General features: G+C 42.2%; 2 protein-coding genes across 8 annotated transcripts in view; one reads left to right on the plus strand and one right to left on the minus strand.

Annotated features, from left to right (window-relative positions):
- ctif (CBP80/20-dependent translation initiation factor) overlaps nucleotides 1–2,471 on the minus strand; it is a 357,703-nt gene extending 355,232 nt beyond the window's left edge. For 3 of the 6 annotated variants that reach the window (XM_059649795.1, XM_059649774.1, XM_059649770.1), the window contains exon 1: nucleotides 2,372–2,404. In XM_059649795.1, the coding sequence (XP_059505778.1) occupies nucleotides 2,372–2,389 (18 nt within the window). In that variant the 5' untranslated portion in view covers nucleotides 2,390–2,404. Of the gene's footprint in view, nucleotides 1–2,371 lie in introns of all 6 variants that reach the window. The other 3 variants (XM_059649773.1, XM_059649791.1, XM_059649797.1) reach the window with 3 other exon arrangements.
- Nucleotides 2,472–2,798: 327 nt separating this feature from the next.
- LOC125457916 (zinc finger and BTB domain-containing protein 7C) overlaps nucleotides 2,799–24,037 on the plus strand; it is a 211,387-nt gene continuing 190,148 nt past the window's right edge. For both annotated transcript variants that reach the window (XM_059649803.1, XM_059649806.1), the window contains exons 1-2: nucleotides 2,799–2,867; nucleotides 2,964–3,140. The gene's annotated coding sequence lies outside the window, so the exon portion shown is untranslated. The remainder of the gene's footprint in view (nucleotides 2,868–2,963; nucleotides 3,141–24,037) is intronic.

Genomic DNA, 24,037 nt, shown 5'->3' on the forward strand with positions numbered 1-24,037 from the left:
CCAATGCTGGAGAATCTGAGATAATAAGGTGTAGAGCTGGATGAACACAGCAGGCCAAGCAGCAGAGGAGCAGGAAAGCTGACGTTTTGGTTTGAGACCCAAAACGTCAGCTTTCCTGCTCCTCTGATGCTGCATGGCCTGCTGTGTTCATCCAGCTCTACACCTTATTATCTACTGTGGAAGGCTAGTTTTGGAACACAAGTCTCCACTATTATTTGCCAGAATGTTCTCATAATACACAACTTTTGTAGTAATCAGTGCCTTCAACCATTTCTTGATTTCACATTCCTGAGAATAGAGGCATTTGTGGGGGCCATATCTTCCTCGTAATTGTGCAATTGTTTGCCACCATTCACAGCCGAATTTGTCAAGATTGCAGAGCTTCTTTTCAGATTGCTTAGCCCTGTTGATCAAATGATGTTCCTGCTTTTTGTCACGCATGTGTCAGAGCTTCAAACGGTTGATATCAGTTTTAGCCACATCCTGCACATTTTACTGAACCAGGCTTAATTCCCTGGCTTGCGGATATCGATAGTCAGGTGAAATATATTTTGCTATGAGGCCACTGATTGGTTGAACACAATTTTGCTGCTAATGATAGCATATGGCACCTCCACTGATGTCCAGCTTTGCACTGCTAGATTTGTTTGAACGCTATCCCATTTAGCACTTTGTAATGCCACACAATGGAGGGTAGACTTGATGTAAAGACAGAACTTTTTCTCCACAAAGATAGTGTAGTGCTCACTCCTACCAATACTGTCCTCAACAGATGCATCTGTGACAGGTTATCAACCAGGGTAATCCCTGATGTTTGATTCTCTTATCAGCTGTTGCAAACTCAGACTAGCAGTTATGTTCAGCTTAGTCAGTGTTGGTGCTATTGAGTACTGAAGTTCCCAGCCAGATAGGTTCTGTGCTCTTGCCACCAGCAAAGTTTCTTCTAATTGGTGTTCAATGTTGAAGAATACTGACTCATCAGCAGAAGGAGATGGGGCCAGTCGGTAGTAATCAGCAGGAGGATTTCTCTTTCAAATTTGGCCTACTGCCATGAGGCTTCATTAATTTCTTCAGAGAAATGTCGAAAATGGCAGCAGGAGTAAGCCATCTGGCCAACTGAATTCATTCTGCCATTCAACACGGTTATTTCCAATCTTCTTTCAACTCTGGCTCTCCCTGTACCCCATATCATCTGTGATGTGTAGAAATCTATTATTTTTAATACGTTTGGTGGCTTAGTATCCACACCTTTCTGTGGTAGAGAATTCCAAAGTTCACCACTCGCTGAGTATTAAAAAGTTCTTTTCATCTCAATCTGAAATGGCCTTTAGCATATCCTCAGCTTGAGACCAATGGGTTCTAGAACGCCTCTGGCTGAGAAATATCATCTTTATATTTAAAACTGCACACAGTCCTCTAGGCATGGTTTCAACAAGGCCATCTACAGAGTTAAAGAGGCAGGGATGCAGCCTGTAGAGGTGTGTTAGGTCGGGAGTTAGGGAGGGGATAGGTCAGTCCAGAGAGGATGGACACGTCAAGGGGGCGGGATGAGGTTGGTAGGTAGGAAATGGGTGGTGATGCTTGAGGTGGGAGGAGAGAATAGGTGAGAGGAAGAACAGATTAGGGAGGTGGAGACGAGCTAGGCTGGTTTTGGGATGCAGTGGGGGGAAACCAACTCCCCGCCTCCCTAACCCATCCTTTCCCCCCCCCAAATCTCCTACCTATTAACCTCATCCCACCCCTTTGACCTGTCCGTCCTCTCTGGGCTGACCTATCTCCTCCCTAACTCCCCACCTACACTCACCTCTACTAGCTCCATCCCCACCTCTTTAACTTGTCTGTCTCCTCTCCACCTATCTTCTCCTCTATCCATCTTTGATCCACCTCCCTCTCTCTCCCTATTTATTTCAGAACGCTCTCCCCCCTCCCCCATTTCTGATGAAGGGTCTAGGCCCAAAACGTCAGCTTTCCTGCTCCTAAGATGCTGCTTGGCCTGCTGTGTTCATCCAGCTCCACACTTTGTTATCTTGGATTCTCCGCCATCTGCAGTTCCCATTATCTCTCCCCCCTCTCCCTATTTATTTCAGAACCCTCTTCCCCTCCTCCTTTTGTGAAGAAGGGACTAGGCCGGAAATATGAGCCTTTCTGCTCCTCTGATGCTGCTTGCCCTGCTGTGTTCATCCAGCTCTACACCTTGTTCGCTCAGATTCTCCAGCATCTACAGTTCCTACTATCTCTTGAGTTTTTTTCTGTTCTTAGCTTACATTTTCGGGATCTGCAGCGTTTTAATTGCCATATTTTCCCCTGTCGCATTTTGTTTAGCTTATCATCACTGACCCAACATTGAAACCGTCCCTTGTGCAAAGCTCACCACAATGAAAAGATCCATCGCATGTTCACGGTCGTGCAGCACCACCCGTCCATTCTCTCTGCCTTCATTGGCCCAATGTAGATGCCAGCCAATCAAGCTTGTTGTCAAATTGCGAGAACCACGCCGGCAGATAAACCCGCCTTCATCCGTTGTTGATTGGGCGATCCACGTACTACCCGCCCTTTTCCGTACCAATCATTGCCCATTGCTCAGACGTCAGGCGGCGAAGGGCGGGGCAGCAGTTCGTGAGCGACACGGACCACACTCTCTCAAAGCCCTCGCGCCGCTTACTCTTCTCTGATTGGTAGCTGTTTGTAGTCCCCACCCGCACTAAATAACGGTTGAGGAGGAGGAGGAGGAGGAGGAGGCGGGGTGGGCGAGTGAGGGTTTGTGCTCATTGGTTCTGATTGCTGTCAGTAGAAGCCAGCCCAGATGTCTACCCTCCCCCACTCTTATAGTGGCTCCTGTTAATTCAAGCTATTACGTGAGAGGAAGGGTACTATCTCTGTATATGTGCTTTCCCTCTTTTTGCATGGTTGGGTGAGGGTTTTTTTCAAACCTCCCTCCCTAACCACGTCTTTTATCATTACAGGAGTTGGGAAGGGAGAGGAGACTCACATATCCATCCGGGCTCCTGATTCACTGACACTCCATCATCAAGGGATTGTGGACTGATAGAGGGAAGAGGCATTAAAAGAGAGAGGAAAAAAAATTCTGAAGGGGAAAATAAATAACAGCACTTAACACTGACTGGGAGAGGACATAACAGGTACCGTCTGTCTATCTATCAGCTTCTGCTGTGGGAACATTGTGGCTGTGTTTGTTGATAAACTTCTGTTGCCAGGCATGCAAGAATCAAGGGTGGTGGGGGATTTTTGCTGGGTTGAAAGGACTGCATTTTTTTTCTACTGAAACGTTGAATAAATCAAGTGTCGTTCTGAAATGGAAAAATGCCCTTTCGGGGGCTTGTCAGGTGATCTAGTCTGAAAGAACGGACGATGCCATTCTGCGATCTGGAAGATAGCGTTGAGGGAGTTTGGCCAGGTATTTGCTATGCATGGAAATGGTCGCGGAGTAATAAATTTTATAGGATTGTTGTTTACTCCAGGGAACAAGACTGAGGAAATTGGCGTTTAGTGTCCGTGGAAGAAAGGGTTGCTAGCATATTCAGTGATCTGTAGAATGTGATTAAGGAAGGTTGTCGATGGTTGTATAAGGAGAGTTGCCAGGTGTGGCTGTGTCGAAAAGATCTTTCATCGATGCAAAGGATGAAGTTAATGCAACATTCTTCACAAAACTTGTGATTCAGCTATCTAAAACACATTCGTTTTGTTTACCTCCCTTGATGTCATGAAGGCGTTGACCCCTTGTTGAATATGTAGATCCAAAAGCACCAATAATTCTGTTGCTCCACGAAAGTGTTCGTTAATCACATGTTCGTAGTGCAATTTTCTTTCCTTTTAACCCTGAGTCGCTTTCATGGAATCACTCCGTTTAAAAATTGAGATAGCTTGTCCATACGCTTACAAGTGCATGGAAAGGTACATTGATGATGCTAACAATGTATCAGGGATTTATATTTCAATATCATTAGGTAATATTAAGAGACTTCATTAGCGACAGTTTAAAAGATTAGGAGTCATGGTGTTTCGAGGAGTTGATTTAAAAGACATAAGGAGACAACATTATATTAACTATACACAGGATTGTTGTAATGGGGAGAGTTGTAAATTTGTTAAACCTGAGGAAAACTAGTCAAGATTTATTGTAGACATGATTTTCCTTTGCTGTCCAGGCTACAGGATTCAGTAAACCTCTTAATTTAACATTTTCAAAAATTAGAAAGCATACTTATGTTGTTGTTTATTCAGTGATCTGCTGTTTAGTATGTTACTTACTAACCAGAATCCAGATTGAAATTGTTTGAAATAAATGAGTAAAAAGAAGTGCAACCATTGTACACATGATCCCTATTCACTCTCATGGTATGTGTGTATGAAGAGTTGGTGTCATACAGACTCTGGTCCAACCAGTCTGTGCTGCACTTAAGCCAAAACTAAACTGGGTCCCACCTGTCTGCTGCCAGCCCATATCTATCCAAACTTTTCCTAATCGTGTACTTACCAAAGTTTCAGTTATACCACCCTCTATATATTTTTTTAAAATTGCCCCTTGTATCTTCCTCCAGTCTCTCTCCTCTGACCTGAAAAATGTGCCCCCAGACCTGAAATACCCCATCCTAGAGAAAAGACACCTACCATTAAGGTCATTCATGCCCCTCATGATCTTTCTGAACTACAAGGTAAGCTCTCAACCACCCACACTTCAGGTGAATAAAGCTCATCCAGGCTGTCTCCATAACTCAAACCCAACCCCCCCCCCCCCAATTCATGGCAAATCTCCTCTGAGCCCTCTCCAGCCCAAGAACATCCTTCCCACAAGTGGGTGACCAAAAGTGGACACAGTAATCCAGAAGATACCCCAGCAACATCCTGCAAAACTTTAAGATGACTTCCCTACTCTCGCACCCAAAGGACTAAGCAGTGAAGGTAGATATACCAAATGCCTTTTTAACCACCCTGTCTAAATATGATGCAAACTCCAAAGAACTATGTACCCGAACCCCTAGGTCCATCTGCTCTACAACACCACCTAAGGCCCTGCCACTAATAGTATGCGTCTGTTGTAATAAATTGCAATACCTTGCACTTGTCCTGACTGAACTCCACCTGCCATTTTTTCAGCCCATTGACCCATTTGATCAGGATTCCTTTGTAATCTTAGAGAACCTTCTTAACTGTCTATTATGCCACCAAATTTTCTGTTGTCAACACAGAGTTGTTTGGGGGGTTTAGCACATTCAGAGGTCCAAACTGCTCGCCTAAGAAATAATTCAAATACTGAGGACAAGATAATAAAATGTGAGGCTGGATGAACACAGCAGGCCAAGCAGCATCCCAGGAGCACAAAAGCTGACGTTTCGGGCCTAGACCCTTCATCTGATGAAGGGTCTAGGCCCGAAACGTCAGTTTTTGTGCTCCTGGGATGCTGCTTGGCCTGCTGTGTTCATCCAGCCTCACATTTTATTATCTTGGATTCTCCAGCATCTGCAGTTCCCATTATCACAAATACTGAGGTCAGCTACATTGCTTACCATCTTTCCTTTTTTTAATCTTTCTTTTGACTCATCGGTCAAGATTAAGTGCCCAGCCTGGGGATAAAGAGGAATCTGGGGCTATTGTCCAGGTAACTAGTTAGTGGCTCTTAAGAATTTGTATCTAAAGTTTTAGCAAAGATTTGTAGCTCGGGGTGCGGGTGAGGTTGTTGACTTGCTCGCTGAGCTGGCTTGTTTTCGTTCAGACGTTTCATCACCATGCTACGCAACATCATTAGTGCAACCTCTGATGAAGCAATATTATTCCACACCGCTTGGAGTTTATACTGTCTGCTCCATTATGGTATGGTATTTCCCATGTTGATCTGTGTGGGATTTTATATGGGGTCAAATTCTATATGTTTGTCGGTTGCAAAACAGGTGGAGAACCATGCCTCTAGGAATTCCTGTGCAAGTCTATGTTTGGCTTGGGCTACTGTGGTTACTTTGTCCCGATCAAAATGATGGCCTTCATTGTCCAAGTGTTCCGATATTTAGGAAAGTTTGTTGTGCCGTTTTGCTGTTAGCTGATTTTCATGTAGTCTGATGCCTAGTTTCCTTCCTGTCAGTCTGATGTAATATTTGTGGCAGTCCTTGCATGGTATTTTGTAAACGACATTTTCTGCATGTTGCGGGAATGGGGTCTCTAATCCTTGAGTGTTTGTCATAGAGTGGCTGTGGGCTTGTATGCTACCAAGCATGGTGACGAAGCATCTGAATGAAAACAAGCCAGCTCGGCGAGCAAGTCAACAACCTCAAGAATTTGTATCATTGCCAGTCCTAGAAATTTGTAAAGTACTTTTTGTTAGTAACACATAATTACAAATGGCGTCAGATGTTATTTGTAATAAGTATAGTTAGGAGGCAGTCTATTGAGGGACAGGAAAATTGGAAGGAGTTATTGTAATTTCACAAAACTTCCATCACACATATGCTGTTCTCCACTTTGTGTTTGTGCACATGGTTGATTCAGTGTCCATGATACAGAAGAAGAGTTCAATTAGAATTCAAGCAAATCTTGGTTTCACTCTCCACAGATGCTGCCAGACTTGCTGAGTGTCTCCAGTATTTTCTCCTCAATTTTCAGTTTTCCAGCATCAGTTTTATTTTAAAAAGTCTTTTGAAAGTTCTACCCCTTTGTGGATTTCTACCATTAGACAAAATTGCTTCTGTTTTATGTAACTTATTGAACGTCTTAATAATTTGAAGAAATGAACGTACCATCTTTTAAACTTAGGGGGATTAAGACTACTGGTGGAATCTTATTGGAGTCTGAGTGGTGGTAAGATGGTGAGTGTGTGGCAGAATTGATTGACAAGGCTTATCTCAATATCGAGATCATCTTCATCTTTTTTGAATTTCACAAGCACTGACAACTCTCATTAGGTAGCGGTGAGATACCAGTTGATGGTCATTGACACTTGTTAAACACCTAACATGGCACTAATCACCTCATTAATATTCAAACTCCCACCTTACCAAACATGCTCAATATTGGGTAAACTTGACAAGGAAGCCAGTGTGGGTACCTGGCAGGTTCAGGAACCCTGTTGCTCCCGGCAACCACAGTGTTGGAACGTCTCAGGATATGCTACATTGGCATTGGTCCCACATGCTCCACTTCCATGGACATTGGTACCCAACATGTATGAGCCTGTAAGAATCTTCATGGCACATCCTTGAATCACTTGCAGGATGCTTCTGTACTTCAGTGCTACACTTTGGGCTACACTGGCAATTCTGATTTGTAATGCTGCAGCAAAGTCACTGTGCACTGAGGGGAACACACCTAACTCTTTGATTTGACCAGGCTACATCTCTGGGCTCTTCATTTGTTCTGTAGCACGCACTTACCACATGGTCCTTACCTTTTTGCACAGTAACCTTTCAGCCAGAAATATCAGGCTAACATTGTAGAATCACAGAATTTTATAGTACAAGTGGAAGCCATTCGGCGTATCATGTCTGTACAGCTACCCAGCTGGCCCCATCCTCTAAGGTGATCTCCATCTCTCTTTTAAATTCATCACTTTTCAAATACATCTCAAGCTCTCTTTGGAAACCTCATGTGTAATCTACCTTTACTGCTCTCCTAGCAGTGCATTCCAAATCTTAACAACTCTGAGTAAAGGAGTTTCTCCTCCTTTACTAGCTCTATTACTAACAAAGTTGAAATTGTGACCCCTTGTTACTGGCATACCAACCAGTAGAAACAGAATATCCTTCTTTACTCTGTCAAAATTGTTCATAATTTTGAACCTCAGTAAGGTCATTTAATCTTCTCTGCTCCAAGGAGAGTTAGCCCAATTTAGAACCGAGAACAATACAGCACAGGAACAGGCCCTTTGGCCCAACATGTCTGCGCTGTCCATGGTGTCATTCTAAACTAATCACACCCACCTGGTAGGCCTTTCTCCATTTCCTGACTGTTCATGTGTCTGCCTAAATGTCTGTTTAAATGTTGCGGTTGTATCTGTTTCTACTACCTCCCCTGGCAGTGTGATCAGGGACCCTACCACCCTCTGCATATGAAACATTCCTTGCACATCATCTTTAAACTTTCCCCAGTCACCTTAGACTTATGCTCCCCAGTATTCCACCCTGGCGAGAAAGACCCCAACTATCCACCCTATCTATGCACTTCATAATTTGGTATACTTCTATCAGGTTGTCCCTCAGTCTCTGATACTGTGGCAAAAACAATTCAAGTTCCTCTATCCTCTCCCTATAACTAATGCACTCCATTTGAGGCAACATCTTGGTAAATCTCTTTTGCTCCCTCTCCGAAGACTCCACATTGTTCTTAGTGTGGCGACTTTCATTGCACACGATACTCCAAATATGGATTAACTAAAGTTTTAGTTGTCACAGCTGTGACATGACTTGCCAACTTTTATTTTCTATGTCCCAATTGATGAAAGCAGACATGCCATCTTTACTACCTTATCCATTGTGTAGGTACTTTCAGGGAGCTGTGGACTTGCATCCTGAAATCCTTTCTTTGATTGCGTACTTTCCTCTTGCATTTGATCTCCCAAAAAGCATCACCTCACACTTTTATCCAGATTTTCTTTCATTTATTCATGGGATGATGGTATTTATTGCCCAATTACCTCGGAAGCAGTTAAGAATCAACAACATTAATGTCACATGTAAGCCAGACCAAGTAAGGATGGCAGTTTCCATTCCCAAAGACCATTAGTGGACCAAATGGGTTTTTCCTGACAAATAACAATGGATTCATGATCATCATCAGACTCTTAATTCCACATTTTTCTTGAATTTTAACTCCACCATCTGTCATGGTGGGATTCACACCTAGTCCCCCAGAATTTTACCTGGGTCTCTAGATTAATAGCCTTGTGATAATATCACTAGGCCATCACCACCTGCTAAAATGCCATCTACCATTTCTCTGCCCATCTTTCCAACTGATCTGTCCTGCTGTATGCTTCAATAACATTCCTCAGTATCTACAACTTCACCAGTTTTCATGTCAACTGCAAAATTACTCAACAGACCACCTACATTTTCATCCATATCATTTATATATACTGACAAACAGTAGAAGTCCCAGCAGTGATCTCGCGGAACACCACTAGTCATAGACTTCCAGTCAGAAAAACATTCTCCACAGTTACCCTCTGTGTTCTATGACCAAGCCAATTTAGTATCTGATTTACCAACTTGCCATGGATCACATGTGATTTAAACTTCAGGACCGGCCTTGTCAATTGCTTTTGTAAAAAGTGCTTTAGATAACCTCCACTGCCCTACCCTCACTACTCATCTTCATCACTTCCTCAGAAAACACTCTCAAACGTGAGAGTCAATGACCTCCCCCAAAAAAAGCTATTGTGTCTATCTCTAATAAGTCCATTCTTTTCCAAATGCAAGGAAGTCCTGTCCCTAAGAATCTTCTCCAATATTTTCCCTACCACTGCTATATAACTCCCTGGACTATGATTTCCAGGGTTATCCTTGTTGACCTCTTAAAGGATCAAACTTAGCTGTTCTCCATTCTTCTGTTGAACCCCAGCCATCTCCTGCTTCATCTCCCTTAGCAACCTGGGATTGATCCCATCGGGCCCTGGGAACTTAACTACCTTAACATCAAGGCACCCGACAATCCTCCTCCTTAATATTCGTAATAGTGTCATGTCCCCATGAATATCAAAACATCCCTCCCTAATCTTAGCACAATCCATGTCCTCCTCTTTGAATGCAGACACAAAGAGTTCATTAAGGGCCTCACCTACTTCCTGTGGTTCCACACACAAATTTCCTCCTTTGTTCTTGAGTGGACCTACCCTCTCCTCTTGCTCCTCATATACTTTTAAAAATTCTTGGGATTCTCCTTAATCCTATTTGCCATGGGCATCTTATGACCCCTTTTTTATCCCTCCTAATTCTTTAAGTTCTTTCCTGCTTCCTTCATTTTTTTCAATGCATTTTCTGATATCAGTTTCTTTAAATCTTACAATATGCTTCCTTTTTCTTGTTGGTTAGGGGTTCAATATCTATTGTTATCCAGGGTTCCCAAATTTTGCCATTCTTTTGTCATCCTCCTCGGAATATGCTGATCAACTGAATTTAAAAACACTATCAGTTGACTCCTTCCTCTTCAGTAATCGTCGTACGCAGCTTGACAGGGTTGATATAGAAAGAACAGCACATCACAGTACTTCTGAAGAAGGGTCCTGACTTGAAACATCAGCTTTCCTGCACCTCTGATGCTGCCTGGCCTGCTGTGTTCCTCCAGCTCCACCCTTTCGCTGACCAAGACAATGCTGACACAAGAAGCCTTTCTAAACTTAAAAACCTTTTGCCTTTATGTGGTCCATATCCCTCTATTCTCTGCCTATTCATATATCTTGCAAGATGTCTCTTAAATGTTGCTATTGTATCTGCCTCCATCACCACCTCCACTGGCAGTGCATTCCAGGCACTTGGCATCCTCTGAGTAAACAAAATTAAAAACAACAACTTTCCTTTCACCTATGACCTAACCACTTCTGCCCTTGGAAAAACGAGAGCATCTGTCCTCTGGCTGGAGAATATGAACACTCTCTCAGGATAAAAAGGTATGAGAACTGAGAGAAAAATGTCTTTTCTCATTCAGCAAGTTGCTTATCTTTGGTGTTCACTATCCAAAAGAATTGTGGATCGTCAGTTATTGAATATGTTAAAGACTGAAATCATTGGATTATTGGTCACTAAAGGAATCAGGGAGTTAATGTATTGACATCTACCAGTAACATCCAATCTTTTTTCCTAGCATTAGTGCTCCCTTTGTCTTTGCTTTTGGTGTAACTTTACTGTCTGTTCCATTTGTTCTTCCTAGCTCCTTTTTCTACAGCATAAAACCCATCATTTCTCTAATACAAGCAAAATACTGTGTGAAATGACTCTGTAGAGGCCAATATCCCACCACCAAGTCACCTTTTATTTACACATGCATAATAGATGATACTGATCCAGCTTCCTCTGAGTCAACAGAACCTCTGACACTCCTGTTGATATCTGTCAGCCAGGACTCCCTGATTGGACTAGGTGAACAGCCCCAAACAGATACTGCAAAACCTGCTGGGCTTTTCCAGCAACTTCAGTTTTTGTTCCAGATTTACAGCATCTGCAGTTTTTTGTTTTTATTTTAACATATTGCTGAGGCTTGGATTCTACCAAAAATTAAAAGTAGACGTAGGCTTACCATTTTGAAACATACAGAATGAAATAATGTGTTGCGCTATGTTTTATGGGAAGGGATGGTGCTTTTCTATTTAGATTTGGCAGTTAGTTGCTATTTTTAAAATAGCGCCCCATGCAGATTCAGGAGTTATGAAAGGCACAGGAAAAGAGAATATTAATGGTAGAAGGAAATTACTTATTCTTAAGGGAACAGGTAGTTGGAAAACTGTCATGTTTATCGGAGAACTCTCTCTTTTCATGTTTTCCCGTAATGTTTCCACTTATTGTTGGCAATTTTATTTTGTGCTGATAAGAAACCAGTTTATGTTCCCTCACCAGTTGCTGTAAGCTGTGACTTTTTGCTCAAAAGTCAGAGTCTTTATAAATAATGAATTAGTCGCTTTTTGCCTGTGAGCCAATGGGTTAGCTGGGAAAGGGAGATTGAGGAGCAGCAAGTTATGGCAAGCCAAAGGATCATCTCCTTAAACTTATGGATAAGGACCAATTAAACCGCCATCCCAGTTTTTTTTAACCTCAACCCATAACAATATCTTTATCTGCACATGTGTGTAGGAGGAGTTTTATAAGGGAATTAGAGCTTTAACCAGTAGAGTTATGTTGAGGGTTCATAGATTCTTGCCACAGAAAAAGAATTATTTGAAATAAATAGTAATTCATATCAAGTACAGAAACACAGTAAGTATTATGTTAACCGGAGTCTAAAAGGCAGATAAATTGGGGATTTTTTTCATACTTCAATTAAAATCTTCAACTTTTATTACTCTGGGAGTATGGGGCTTGGTTTCCAGTATGATAATACAACTACCTGCAAGTTATCTTCGAAGACCCACACCTTTCTGATTTGGGGGCATATTATCACTTCCTTTATTTGTCCACCGAATGAGGGCATCGCTGGCTAGGCAGTGTTTATTGCCCAGAGGGCAGTTGAGTGTCAGCCGCCTTGCTGTGGGTCTGGAGTCACATGTAGGCCAGACCAGGTAAGGTTGGCAGTTTCCTTCCCTAAAGGGCATTAGTGAAGCAGATGGGTTTTCCCAACAATTGGCAATGATTTCACGGTCATCATTAGATTCTTAATTCCTGATGTTTTATCCAATTCAAATACCAACATCTGTGGCGGGATTGGAACTCCGGTCCCTGAGATGTTATCTAGGCCTCTGGATCAACAAGCGAGCAATATACCACTAAGCCATCGCCTCCCCGCTGAAACTTCCTTCTTATTAGCGCTATTAGTCTCCATATATCCAAGGATCAGGAGTTTGAGAAGGCAGCTTGTCACCTACAGATGGTCAATAAATGCTGAACTACTCAGATAGTCTCATCTTACAAATAAAATGGAAGAGTTTTAACTGTGGCTGATTTTTTTGGAACATTGAATTTCAGTTTTTGTATTTAAGGCATTGTGGTTATGTTAGTGTTGACTTTCAGAAAATTTGACTATATGTTACAAAATATCATGAATGTGACTTACTTTTGAAGGAAAATTATTTTTGATTAATTTCAGCATTTTATTTGGTGGCCGTGTAGTATGTATTAGCATATATTATTAGGAATTGTTCTATGGCTTTTTTTTTGAGCATGAAGGATGCTTGTATCAATTGCAAAATGTATGTTTTTCACAATATTAAATTTGCTACTGAAGTTTTTGATGTTTTAATGAAGTTTTTGTTTTAGATTTCAGATGAGGCCAGCTTTCTTTAATACCCTACATTTGTTTCTCTTAGTGTTTTTGTGATATTTCACACCATTTATATTCTTTCCTCTGCATCCCAAGAATATAACTTGGGATCAATTATAGATTCTGAAACGTTCAGCGTGGAAACGGACCCCTTGGCCCAACACATCCATGCCAACCAGATATCCTAAATAAATCTAGTCGCATATGCTAGCATTTAGCCCATATCCCTTTTAAATTCTTCCTATTCATACCCATTTCAGATGCCTTTTAAATATTGTAATTGTACTTGCCTCCTCCACTTTCTCTCTGGCCTATTTCATACATGCACTACCCTCTGTGAAAAAGTTGCCCCTTAGGACCCTTTTTAAATCTTTCCCTATTCCCCTTAGGCCCATGCTGCCTAGTTTTGGACTCTCCTGCAGTGGGAAAAAGACATTGCCTATTTGCCCTATCCATGCCCCTCATGATTTTATAAACCTCTGATGCCCCAAGGAAACCAGCCCCAGCCTATTGAGCTGCTTCTTACTGCTCAAACTCTCCAACCCTAGCAACGTCCTTGTAAATCTTTTCTGAACCCTTTTGAGCCTCCCCATATCCTTTCCACTGAAAGGAGATGAGAATTGCATGCAGTATTCCAACAGTGGCTTAACCAATGTCCTGCACACCTGTAAAATGACCTCTCAACCTCTATACTCCATGCACTGTCCAATAAAGGCAAGCATACCATTTAGGGTGGCACGGTTGCTCAGTGGTTAACACTGCAGCATCACAGCACCAGGGACCCGGGTTCGATTCCAGCCTCGGGTGACTCTGTGTGGAGTTTGCACGTTCTCCCCATGTCTGTGTGGGTTTCCTCCGGGTGCTCTGGTTTCCTCCCACAGTCCAAAGATGTGCAGGCTAGGTGGATTAGCCATGCTAAATTGCCCATAGTCTTCAGGGGTGTGTGGGTTAGAGGGGGATGGGTCAGGGTGGGATGCTTCAAGGGGTGGTGTGGATTTGTTGGGTCGAAGGGCCTGCTTCCACACTGTAGGAAATCTAATACCAGATGTTGCCTTCACTCTCCTATCTACCTGTGACTGTACTTTCAAGGAATTATGAACCTGCACTCCAAGGTTTCTTTGTTCAGCAAGACCTTACTATTAAGTGGAAAAGACCTGCCCTGATTTGCCTTTCCAAAATGCAGCACCTCACATTGATCTAAATTAAATTTGTCTAAATTAATGCATGTATTCATACTGTCATATTTGGTCACTTTTTAATATTGCTGTTTGTTAATGTTTGCTAGGCTGAATTAAAAGATGTGTAGTATGGTGAAAAAGGCAGTGTTCTCCTGAAAGTTCCAGTGTGAGCCAGCTTTTATAGAGAATCTTATAATGAAAGTGTATACAATTTTTAACCTCCTGTAGATGACTTACAAATAAAACTCCCCTTGACAAGGTGCTGTAAATTGACTACCATAACATCTACATTTTAATGAGTGCTTGGGTAACTACCTACTGCATTAATCTCACAATCTTCAGAAGGTTTTCTGAAATAAAATTGCCATTTGTCCTCGGTCACTAACTTTTCAAAGTGCAAAGGAATGAAGTACTTTATCCACGAAATTATTATTAATACTGTAATTAAGTTGTTCACTTAAATTTCTACAGGTGAAACCTCTACAGTGACAAGGGAAATAGGTAGAAGGGGACTCTAATTTGTAGCCACGCAGCTATGAAGGGAATTGATTGGCATTTTAAGTCGCAATGGAACTAGGAGGAGAGGAATACACAAGATGTGAGCAAACAATTTTTGTTCAGAGAAAACCCCAGAGTTCCATAAATTTTGATGTCAATAGTGCTAATTTTTCGCTTAATTAACAAGCTCCACTTACAAGTTAACAAGACCTAATAATCTTACTTTCTTGGATTTCTATTTTCCTTATTTTCATACAATGACATTCACTTACCAAATGATATATTCATTTAGTTCAAATTTATGACAGTATTTAGGAGAATTTGGCTTCCACTATCTTTTTTTAAATATGTTTGATTTATTCCCTTCTGAGGCTTAATAGTTTGCATTTAAGACTGTGGAGAATTAACTGGATTTAAGATTAGAGTTCATGATCCAGTTACTTTATAATGCTATTAGTTTTACAGTTAGCTCAATCTGATAAGTGAGCCCAGTTGCAGCCAACTGCAATGTTGAACTAATTAGCTTGAAAGTAGGAGACAAATCCCTTTCTCAAAGTCAGTCACCCTTGGCATTCGAGACCATTTGTATTAAAACTGCATGTTTTGATTCTTTATCCAGACGTTTTAATGTCAGAAAGCCAAATATTAACATAAATAATCACTTCTAATTATGCCAATCTTTATGTAGAAATCACAGAAACCTATTATGCTTGCATCATTACCCAGTGCCAATCTCCTGCTTTTCCCTATATCCTTGCACGCTATTTTTATTCAAATAATTATCCAATACCTACTTGAATGCCTCAGTGGAAATGTATTCCATATCTTAATTACTTGCTGAGTGTCACCAGTGCCTCTGCAATTTCCACCCCCACTTCCTTAAAATTCCTTGTCAACTTTAAGTAACAATTGACTATGCAACACATTTGTCCTATCAATTGTGAACCCTTCGAGTGACTAAGTTTTCCTCCTCTGTCACCATGCACAATGGGTAGCATTTCTCTCTTTGGTAAAGACATGCAAAATTTTTGTTTAACATCTCTGCCAATTATGTCTCCCTCCAGGTGTAAATTTCCTTTAATTGGTCCATAATTGGCCCTTGGTGACTCATGCCTCATGGGTGACTGCCAAAATCTCAGCCACTGCCATTGCTGCTACTGCCTCCGCAGTTGTATGTGTTTTCTTACCCTCTCAGGTTTAACAATGTCTTTTCTACAGAAGGGCAACTGGAATTGCATGCAGTATTATAATGGTGGCCTCACCAATGTCCTGTACAGCCGCAACATGACATCCCAACCCCTGTACTCTATACACTGATCAATGAAGGTAAGCATGCAAATGATACCTTCATCACCCTATCAACCTGCAGCTTCACTTTCAAGGAACCATGCACCTGCACCCCTAGGTCTCTTTGCAACACTCCTCATGGCCCTACCATTGACAGAATAAGTCCTGCAATCCCTGATTTACCTCACTAAATGCGGCACCTCATTGAATTTTTTTGAAGAGGTGACTAAAGTAGTGGACAGGGGAATGTGACTGTTGTTTATATGGACTTCCAGAAAACATTTGATAAAGTCCCACTTAAGAGACTGTTAACAAAGAGAAAATACTACAGAATTGAAGGCAGATTACTGACATGAGTGGGAAATTGCCTGAGTTGCAGGTGACAAAGTAGGAATATGGGGTGGTGCTGAAATTGGCAGGATCTGACCAGAGATTTGGACTAAAGGAGGAGGAAAGTTTAGGGGAGATATGTGTGGAAAGTTCTTTACACAGAGGGTGGTGGGTGCCTGGAACGCGTTGCCAGCAGAGGTGGTAGACGCAGACACGTTAGCGTCTTTTAAGATATATTTGGACAGGTACATGGATGGGCAGGGAACAAATGGACACAGACCGTTAGAAGATAGATGACAGGTTAGACAGAGGATCTTGATCGGCGCAGGCTTGGAGGGCCGAAGGGCCTGTTCCTGTGCTGTAGGTTTCTTTGTTCTTTGCTCTTTGTTCTAAAAGGATAGTTCAGCATACTTCCTCTATGGTACAAAGTTAAATATAGTGGATCCCCAAAGAGACTTGGGGGTGCTGTGCATAGATATTTAAAATTTCTCAAACAGGTGCAGAAAGTAGTTGAAACAACTAATAGAATCCTGGCCTTTATATCCAGAGGACGAAGTACAAGGATGAAGAAGTTAGGTTGCATTTATACAAAATCCTTGTTATACCCACCTCTGGGCAGATCCGGGTACCATACCTTAGGAGGGATGTATTGGTCTTGGAAGAATTGCAATGTATGTGAATGACACCTAGACTTTGGAGCTTATGTTAGGAGGACAAGTTACATCTGTTTTCTCTAGAATTTGGAAAGTTGAGGGATAATCTGATTCAAGTCTTCAAGGTGTTAATAGAAAAATATAGGGTAGATAAAGGATAAACTTTTTCTACTGGTTGGGGACTTGAGAGCTAGGGCCAGACTCGTTGGGTGAGAGGTAAGGAAGCACTTCCAGGCACGGTGTTTGAAACGGGATCAATTGTTAATCTGAGTCCGAGTTAGATAATTTTTTTTTATTAATCAGAGGTATGAGAGGATAATGGGCTTAGGCTGCAGATCTGCCGGGATCTCATTGAATGATGGAACAAACTTGAGCCAAATGGCTTACCCCTGTTCCTATACATTACCTGAATGACACAACAATGTCACCGACTTTCTGAGCTTGATGGTTTCATGAGGCTCTTTTGAAATTCGTGCCACAAAGGCAATTTCTGGTTGCTCCTTGATTAATCTCACTAAGTAACATAGGGAAGTTTAGACTTCAGGTAATCACATAAAACCCACACTACTGCTTTAGCCACTAACTAAGTACTTTTGTCTGATTTGTGTTACTATGAAAATTATTGTAGGCATTACACCATCACTTGAACAGAATAACCCTGCCAGTGTCCTGCTGCTTCACCCCCTCTCCGAAAATGAGAGTTGCACTCCAAGCAAGGAAATGTTGAACATGGTATTTTCTTAGAAGCAGTTATTTTTCAGCACATTGCAATTCCATTTCAAATTAAAGGTATTTTTTCATATTTGGTGAAATTTTAAAAAAGTTGACCTGGAGTCTTTAACAAGCATTATGTTCTCTTCCTGCCATAGTAAACTGAAGTTACGGAATTTGGCATTATATTTTGGTAGCTAAAATTTGCATTGCATTCTGCTGAGAAGATTGTGTTCACACTGTTCTTGAGGAAACAGTTCAACAATTAAATTTAATTGGATAATTGCCACTTTAAGGGGCTGTCAATGTACCTGGAACAAAACTTTACAAGGAATCTTGAAAAATTAAAGCAAAATGTCATTCCCAGGGCTGTGGTGCCCACCAGTCCTAGAAGGCTTCATGCATATCATTGGACAGTGTGTACTTCCTCTCCAGGGCCATCTGAGCACAAATGTAGCCAAAGAAGAAAGTCAGCCAGTTGGTTCTGAAAACCTCTTCCATGGTTGTCCACCTATTCTTGTTGATTGTTAATGGCAAGGCCCAGAAGCAACCTCATGTGGATGTCCTTCCATCTGCCCATTGATTCTTTGCATTAGGTGGCTGAAGTGCAGGTAACAACTAAAGTGCATATTTAATGCAGGCATGAAATGTATTTTCCACGAATCTGTAAAAGACAATTATGTTTATGTGATCATACCAAGTTGGATTCAGACTAACCAATACAGAATTTCTGAAAATGCAGCAATTGCTATTTTGCCTGCTTATTTGAGCTACTGGGAGCTATCAATTACTTCTCTTCTCTTCTAATTTTTTTCATTATTAACTTGGCAAATAGAAGCTATTGCAACTAATTTATTTTTCAAAATGGTTGTGCTGCACAAGTTTTACGTTTGGCATCATTAGGTAAAAGATAATGAACTGGCAAAACCTCTGCGCATGTTTGCTTTTCGGAGTGTTGGAAGGAGCATCTATCGATTATGGAAAAAGAAGGAAGTTCACTTCACTATATTTGGATGATCAAAGCATTCACTGCTAACACAACACTAGCATGTGGGTACAGCAGGTAATCTGGAAGGCAAGTGGAATATTGGCCCTTATTTCAAGGAGGTTGGAGGATAAGGGTAAGGAAGTCTTACTGCAACTGTGTCAAGTGCTGGTGTCTAGAATACTGTGAGCAGTTTTAGTACCCTTAAGTAAGGAAAGATATCACTTCATTAGAAGCAGTTCAGAGAAATTTCTCTTGGATGATCTTTGTCATGAAGCAATTGTCTTATGAGCAAAGGCTAAACGTGTTGGGACTCTGCTAATTGGAGTTTAGAAGAATGAGGGGTGATCTTATTGAAGCATATAGGATTCTTATGGGGCTTGGCAGCGTAAATGTTGAAAGGATGTTTCCCCACTTGGAGAATCTAGGACCAGAGGGCATGGCCTCTGAGAATAAAGAAGCCTAATTTAAGACTGAGATGAGGAGGAATCTCTTACGAGGGTTGTGTGTCTTTGGAACTCCTTGCTACAGAGAGCTTTGGGGGCTGTTTGCTAGTAAATATTAGAGTTGTAGAGAGAGATTCTTTATCAGGAGGAGATCAACGGTAATGGGGGCAAAGGGGATGTTGGCAATGTTGGGTCAGCCATGATCCTATTGAATGGTGGAGCAGGCTTCAGAGGCTGAATAGCTTACTCCTGTTCCTATTTCTTATGGTTTTATCAATGACTGACAGAAAGGAAGAATGAATAACACAGATTAATGGGCTTGATCTACAGGTGGTTGCAGCAGCCCTTCACAGGTTTGAAAGGAGTCATCATTAAGAACTTTGTCAATTCTGGATGTCAATCATCATTGTCCCAGCATTGTATGGGCATTGGAAAATTGGGAGTTTGATCACCTAAGCATCAGAAACTAGGTTTTGTACTCTTGGAAACTGAGGCTGTTGGAGATGGGGAGCAATAATCTGTACAGAAAGATTATGGCCCTAGTTATCAGGAGGCCAGAGGAAGGAGTTTTGAGGCATGAAGGAGACAAAGGTGCGACCGTTGGTACAAACAAGCACGTAGAGATAGGTTCACAATAAACAACTGCACCTCCCAGTCGCAAACCATTTGAACTCCCCCTCCCATTCCTTAGACGACATGTCTATCCTGGGCGTCCTGCAATGCCACAACGATGCCACCTGAAGGTTACAGGAACAGCAACTCATATTCCGCTTGGGAACCCTGCAACCCAATGGTATCAATGTGGATTTCACAAGCTTCAAAATCTCCCCTCCCCCCACTGCAACCCAAAAACCAGCCCAGCTCATCCCCGCCTCCCTAACCTGTTCTTCCTCTCTCCTATCCCTTCCTCCCACCTCAAGCTGCACCTCCACTTCCTACCTACTAACCTCATCCCGCCCACTTGACGTTTCCATCCTCCCCGGACTGACCTATCCCCTCGCTACCTCCTCACCTACACTCACCTCTGCAGGCTCCGTCCACACCTCTTTAACTTGTTTATCTCCTCTCCGCCTATCTTCTCCTCTATCCATCTTCGATCCGCCGCCCCCTCTCTCCCTATTTATTTCAGAACCCTCTCCTCATCCACCTTTTCTGATGATGGGTCTAGGCCTGAAACGTCAGCTTTTGTGCTCTTAAGATGCTGCTTGGCCTGCTGTGTTCATCCAGCTCCACACTTTGTTTTCACATAGAGACTTGGACCTGGCTGAGAAGCAATTTTAAAAGACATTGTTACTCTTGAGGCACGTGGCCAGAGTCGTGCGGCTATCTTTTGTGGTCCCCACACTTGCATAACTAATGACAGTGTCTTGCCAGTAGCAGTCAAGGCAGCTGTGACCTTGAATTTCTAAACTGTTAAAATGCTGGTCCTTTCGCAGATCCCTATGAATCTCCACAACATCTCATCAGCTGAATGCTGGTGTATCACCCAAGAATGGGGTGGATACTGTCCTTGCCAAGGTTGAATAGCTTATATTCACAAATTTTGGGTGACATTGGTCCTGTCAGTTTGCTACCTTTTTAAAAAAAATACTCTGGTCACGGTTGTCTGCTGTGCTGTCTGACATTTGACCCTCCGGACACCTGCAGATCTAAAGCTGCCCAAGCTTCAGACAGACAGACCTGGACCAATTCATGTAAGTCGAAGATGCTCCGTTTCTGGAGGAAAGCCTGAAAGTTGATCTTGGATGAAAACGCTTTTTCCTCTGACCTAATTTTTGCAGCTGTCATTTCAGAACAGGCAAGGAAACGACTCTGTGGGGAGAAGCGGGAGATAAGAGGGGAAGAGAGACTGATGGCAGAGGGAGATGATGCTGAACAAAGATATGAGCTGCTGCATGACCATGTGACTTTCTGCCACATTCTAGGAAGGGGATCTCCTCCACCTCCTTCATAACCTGAAGACACACCTGAAGTTTGGTATGAATGAAGTGAGTACCTGTTCACCCCAATGTGCTTGCTCCCCTGTGATGTCCAGTTGGAAGGATTCTGTTATTGTGGTCCACATAGGTACCAATGATATAGGTAGAAAGAGGCTCTGCTGAGGGATTACAAGCAAATATAAAAAGCGGAACCAAAAAGTGGTAATTTCCAGAGCCACACGCTAATTGGCACTAAGTCGATAAGATTAGAGGTGAGCGTGGGCCTCCAAGATTGTTGGGAGAAATAGGTTTGAATTCCATTCTGAGGAAAGGTCACTGGACCCAAAACTTTAACTCTGATAATTTTCTTCACAGATGCTGCCAGACCTGCTGAGCTTTTCCAGAACTTCTTTTGCTGTTGTTGAATTTATGGAACATTGACACTAATACTGAAAGGAGAGAGCTGTTCCAATGGGATGTGCTGTACCTGAATCACTGGGGACCAGAGTCCTGATGAATCAAATAATAGGGTTTATTGATAGGGCTTCAAACTAAATAGGGTGGAGGTGATGGCCTAGTGATATTGTTGCTGCACTGTTAATCCAGAGACCCAGATAATGTTCTGGGGACCCACGTTTGAATCCTGCTACAGATGGTGGAATTTATATTCAATAAATATCTGTAATATTGACTGTGAATCCATTGTGGATTGTTGCAAAGCCCATCTGGTTCACTAATGGCCTTCGGGTATAAGAAGAAAATAAGTTAGGAGACAGGAAAGGCATATATAAAAGGCACTATTACAAATGATCATTGGGGACTTCACTAGGCAGGTGGACAGGGAAAATAAGGTTGGTAGTGGATCTCAAGAAAAGGAATTCATGAAATCTTGATGACTTTATTTTGGAGCAGGTTCTGGTCATGCCCACCAGAAAATGGGTAATTCTGGATTTGGTGATTTGTAATGAGGCAGATGTGATTAGAGAGCTCTGGTGAAGGAACCCCTTGGTGGCAGTGACCATAATATGACAGAATTAACTCTGCAGTTTGAGAAAGAGAAGCTGAAATCCGATACATTGGTATTATGATTAAGTAAAGGGAACTACAGAGACATCAGGAAGCTAAAGCCAGAGTTGATTGGAAGGGGGGCCTTAGTGAGAAGACAGTGGAGTAGCAACATCAGGAGTGCCTAGGTGTAATTCAGGAGGCACTGCAGAAATTCATCCCAAGGAAGAAGAAACATACTAAGGAGCGGATGAGGCAACAATGGCAGACAGGGGAAGTCAGAAACAGCATAAAAGCCAAAGAAAAAGCATACAATATTGTGAAGATGATTGTGAAGCCTTTAAAACCAGCAGAGGCTGACTAATAAAGCAATAAAGAGAAGGGATGGAGGGAAAGAACGTGGAATATGAGTGTAAGCTAGCTCATAATATGCAAAGATTTTTAGATAACTGAAAGGTAAGAGAGGCAAGAATGGACATTGGACTACTGGAAATGAGGCTGGAACAGTAGTTATGGGGAGCAAAGAAATGGTGGAGCAACTGAATTGGTACTTTGCTTCAGTCTTTATAGTGGAAGCCACCGGCAGCAGACCAGAACTTCGAGTCAGGAGGCAAATGTGAGTGCCATGGCCATCACGAAGATGATGCTGAGGAAGTTGAAAGTTCTGAAGGTGGATAAATCACCTAGGCTAGATTGACTACAACAAAATTCTAAAGGAGATAGCTGAAGAGATTGTAGAGGTTTTGGTGGTGATCTTTCAAGAATCACAGGAGGCAGGGAGCGTCCCAGAGGACAGGAAAATGGCTAATGTAACTCCCCTATTTAAGTGGGGAAGGAGTCAAATGATAGGCTAACCAGCCTATAAATTCCTGACCTTGGTCATTGGTAAGATTTTTCAAGTCCATTTATTAACGATTAGATTGTGGAGCACATGGAAACGTGTGGTAAAATAGGACTGAGTCTGTGCAGTTTCATCAAAGGGTTGTCATGCCTGACAAGTCTGCTAGAATTCTTTGCTGAGATAAGGTGAATGTGATTATATTTGGATTTTCTGAAGGCCATTGACCAGGTGCTGCACAGGAGGCTGCTAAATAAGTTTAGGGCCCATGATGTTCTGGCAAGGTACTGGCATGGATGGAGGATGAACCGACTGGCAGAAGGCAGACAGTGGGGATAAAGGCATTGTTTTCAGGATGGCAGCTGGTTACTAGTGGAGTCTGTAGGGGTCTGTGTTGGCGTCATAATTATTCATATTATGCATTAACGATTTGGAAGAAGTAACTGAAAGTGTTGTTGCTAAGTTTGCAGATAATACAAAGGGAGGGACAGGTAGTATAGAGGGGGCACGGAGCCTGCAGAAGAGCTTCGACAGGTTAGGAGAGTGGGCAAAGAAGTGGCAGATGAAGTACAGTGTGGGGAAAATGTGAAGTTATGCACTTTAGAGGAAGAATAGAGACATAGATAATTTACCAAATGACTTCAGGACTGTGAAGTACAAAGGGATTTGGGAGCCCTAGCTCAGGATTCTCTTAAGGTTAACATGGAGGATCAGTAGACAGTTAGCAAAACAAATGCAATGTTGACATTCATTTCAAAAGAGCTAGAATACAAGAGCAGGGATGTACTGCTGAGGCTGTATAAGGCCTCAGTCAGCCTTCATTTGGGATATTGTGAGCAGTTTCAGGCAATGAATCTAAGGAAGAATATGGTAATCTTGGAAGGAGTCCAGAGAAGGTTTATAAAAATGATTCTGGGAATAAAGAGTTGTCATACGAAGAGCAGTTTAAGTCTCTGGTTTTGTACTCAGTGGTACAAGAAGGATGAGGTATCTCATCTACACTTACAGAATACAGTGAAGCTTGGATAGAGTGGATGTGGAAAAGAGCTTCCCAGTAGTAGGGGAGTCAAGGACCTGAGGGCACAGCCTCAGAATGAGGTATGACCTTTTAGCACTGAGATGAGAGAATTTCTTCAGCCAGAGGGTGGTGAATCGGTAGAACGCATTGCTGCAGAAGGCTGTAGAGGTCAAGTCATTCTGTATCTTTGAGGCAGAGACAGGTTCTCGATCACTAAGGGGATCAAAGGCTATGGGGAGAAGGCAGGAGAATGGAGTTGA

The sequence above is a fragment of the Stegostoma tigrinum genome, chromosome 1 (genome assembly GCF_030684315.1).
Source record: "Stegostoma tigrinum isolate sSteTig4 chromosome 1, sSteTig4.hap1, whole genome shotgun sequence".
Classification (NCBI taxonomy): domain Eukaryota; kingdom Metazoa; phylum Chordata; class Chondrichthyes; order Orectolobiformes; family Stegostomatidae; genus Stegostoma; species Stegostoma tigrinum.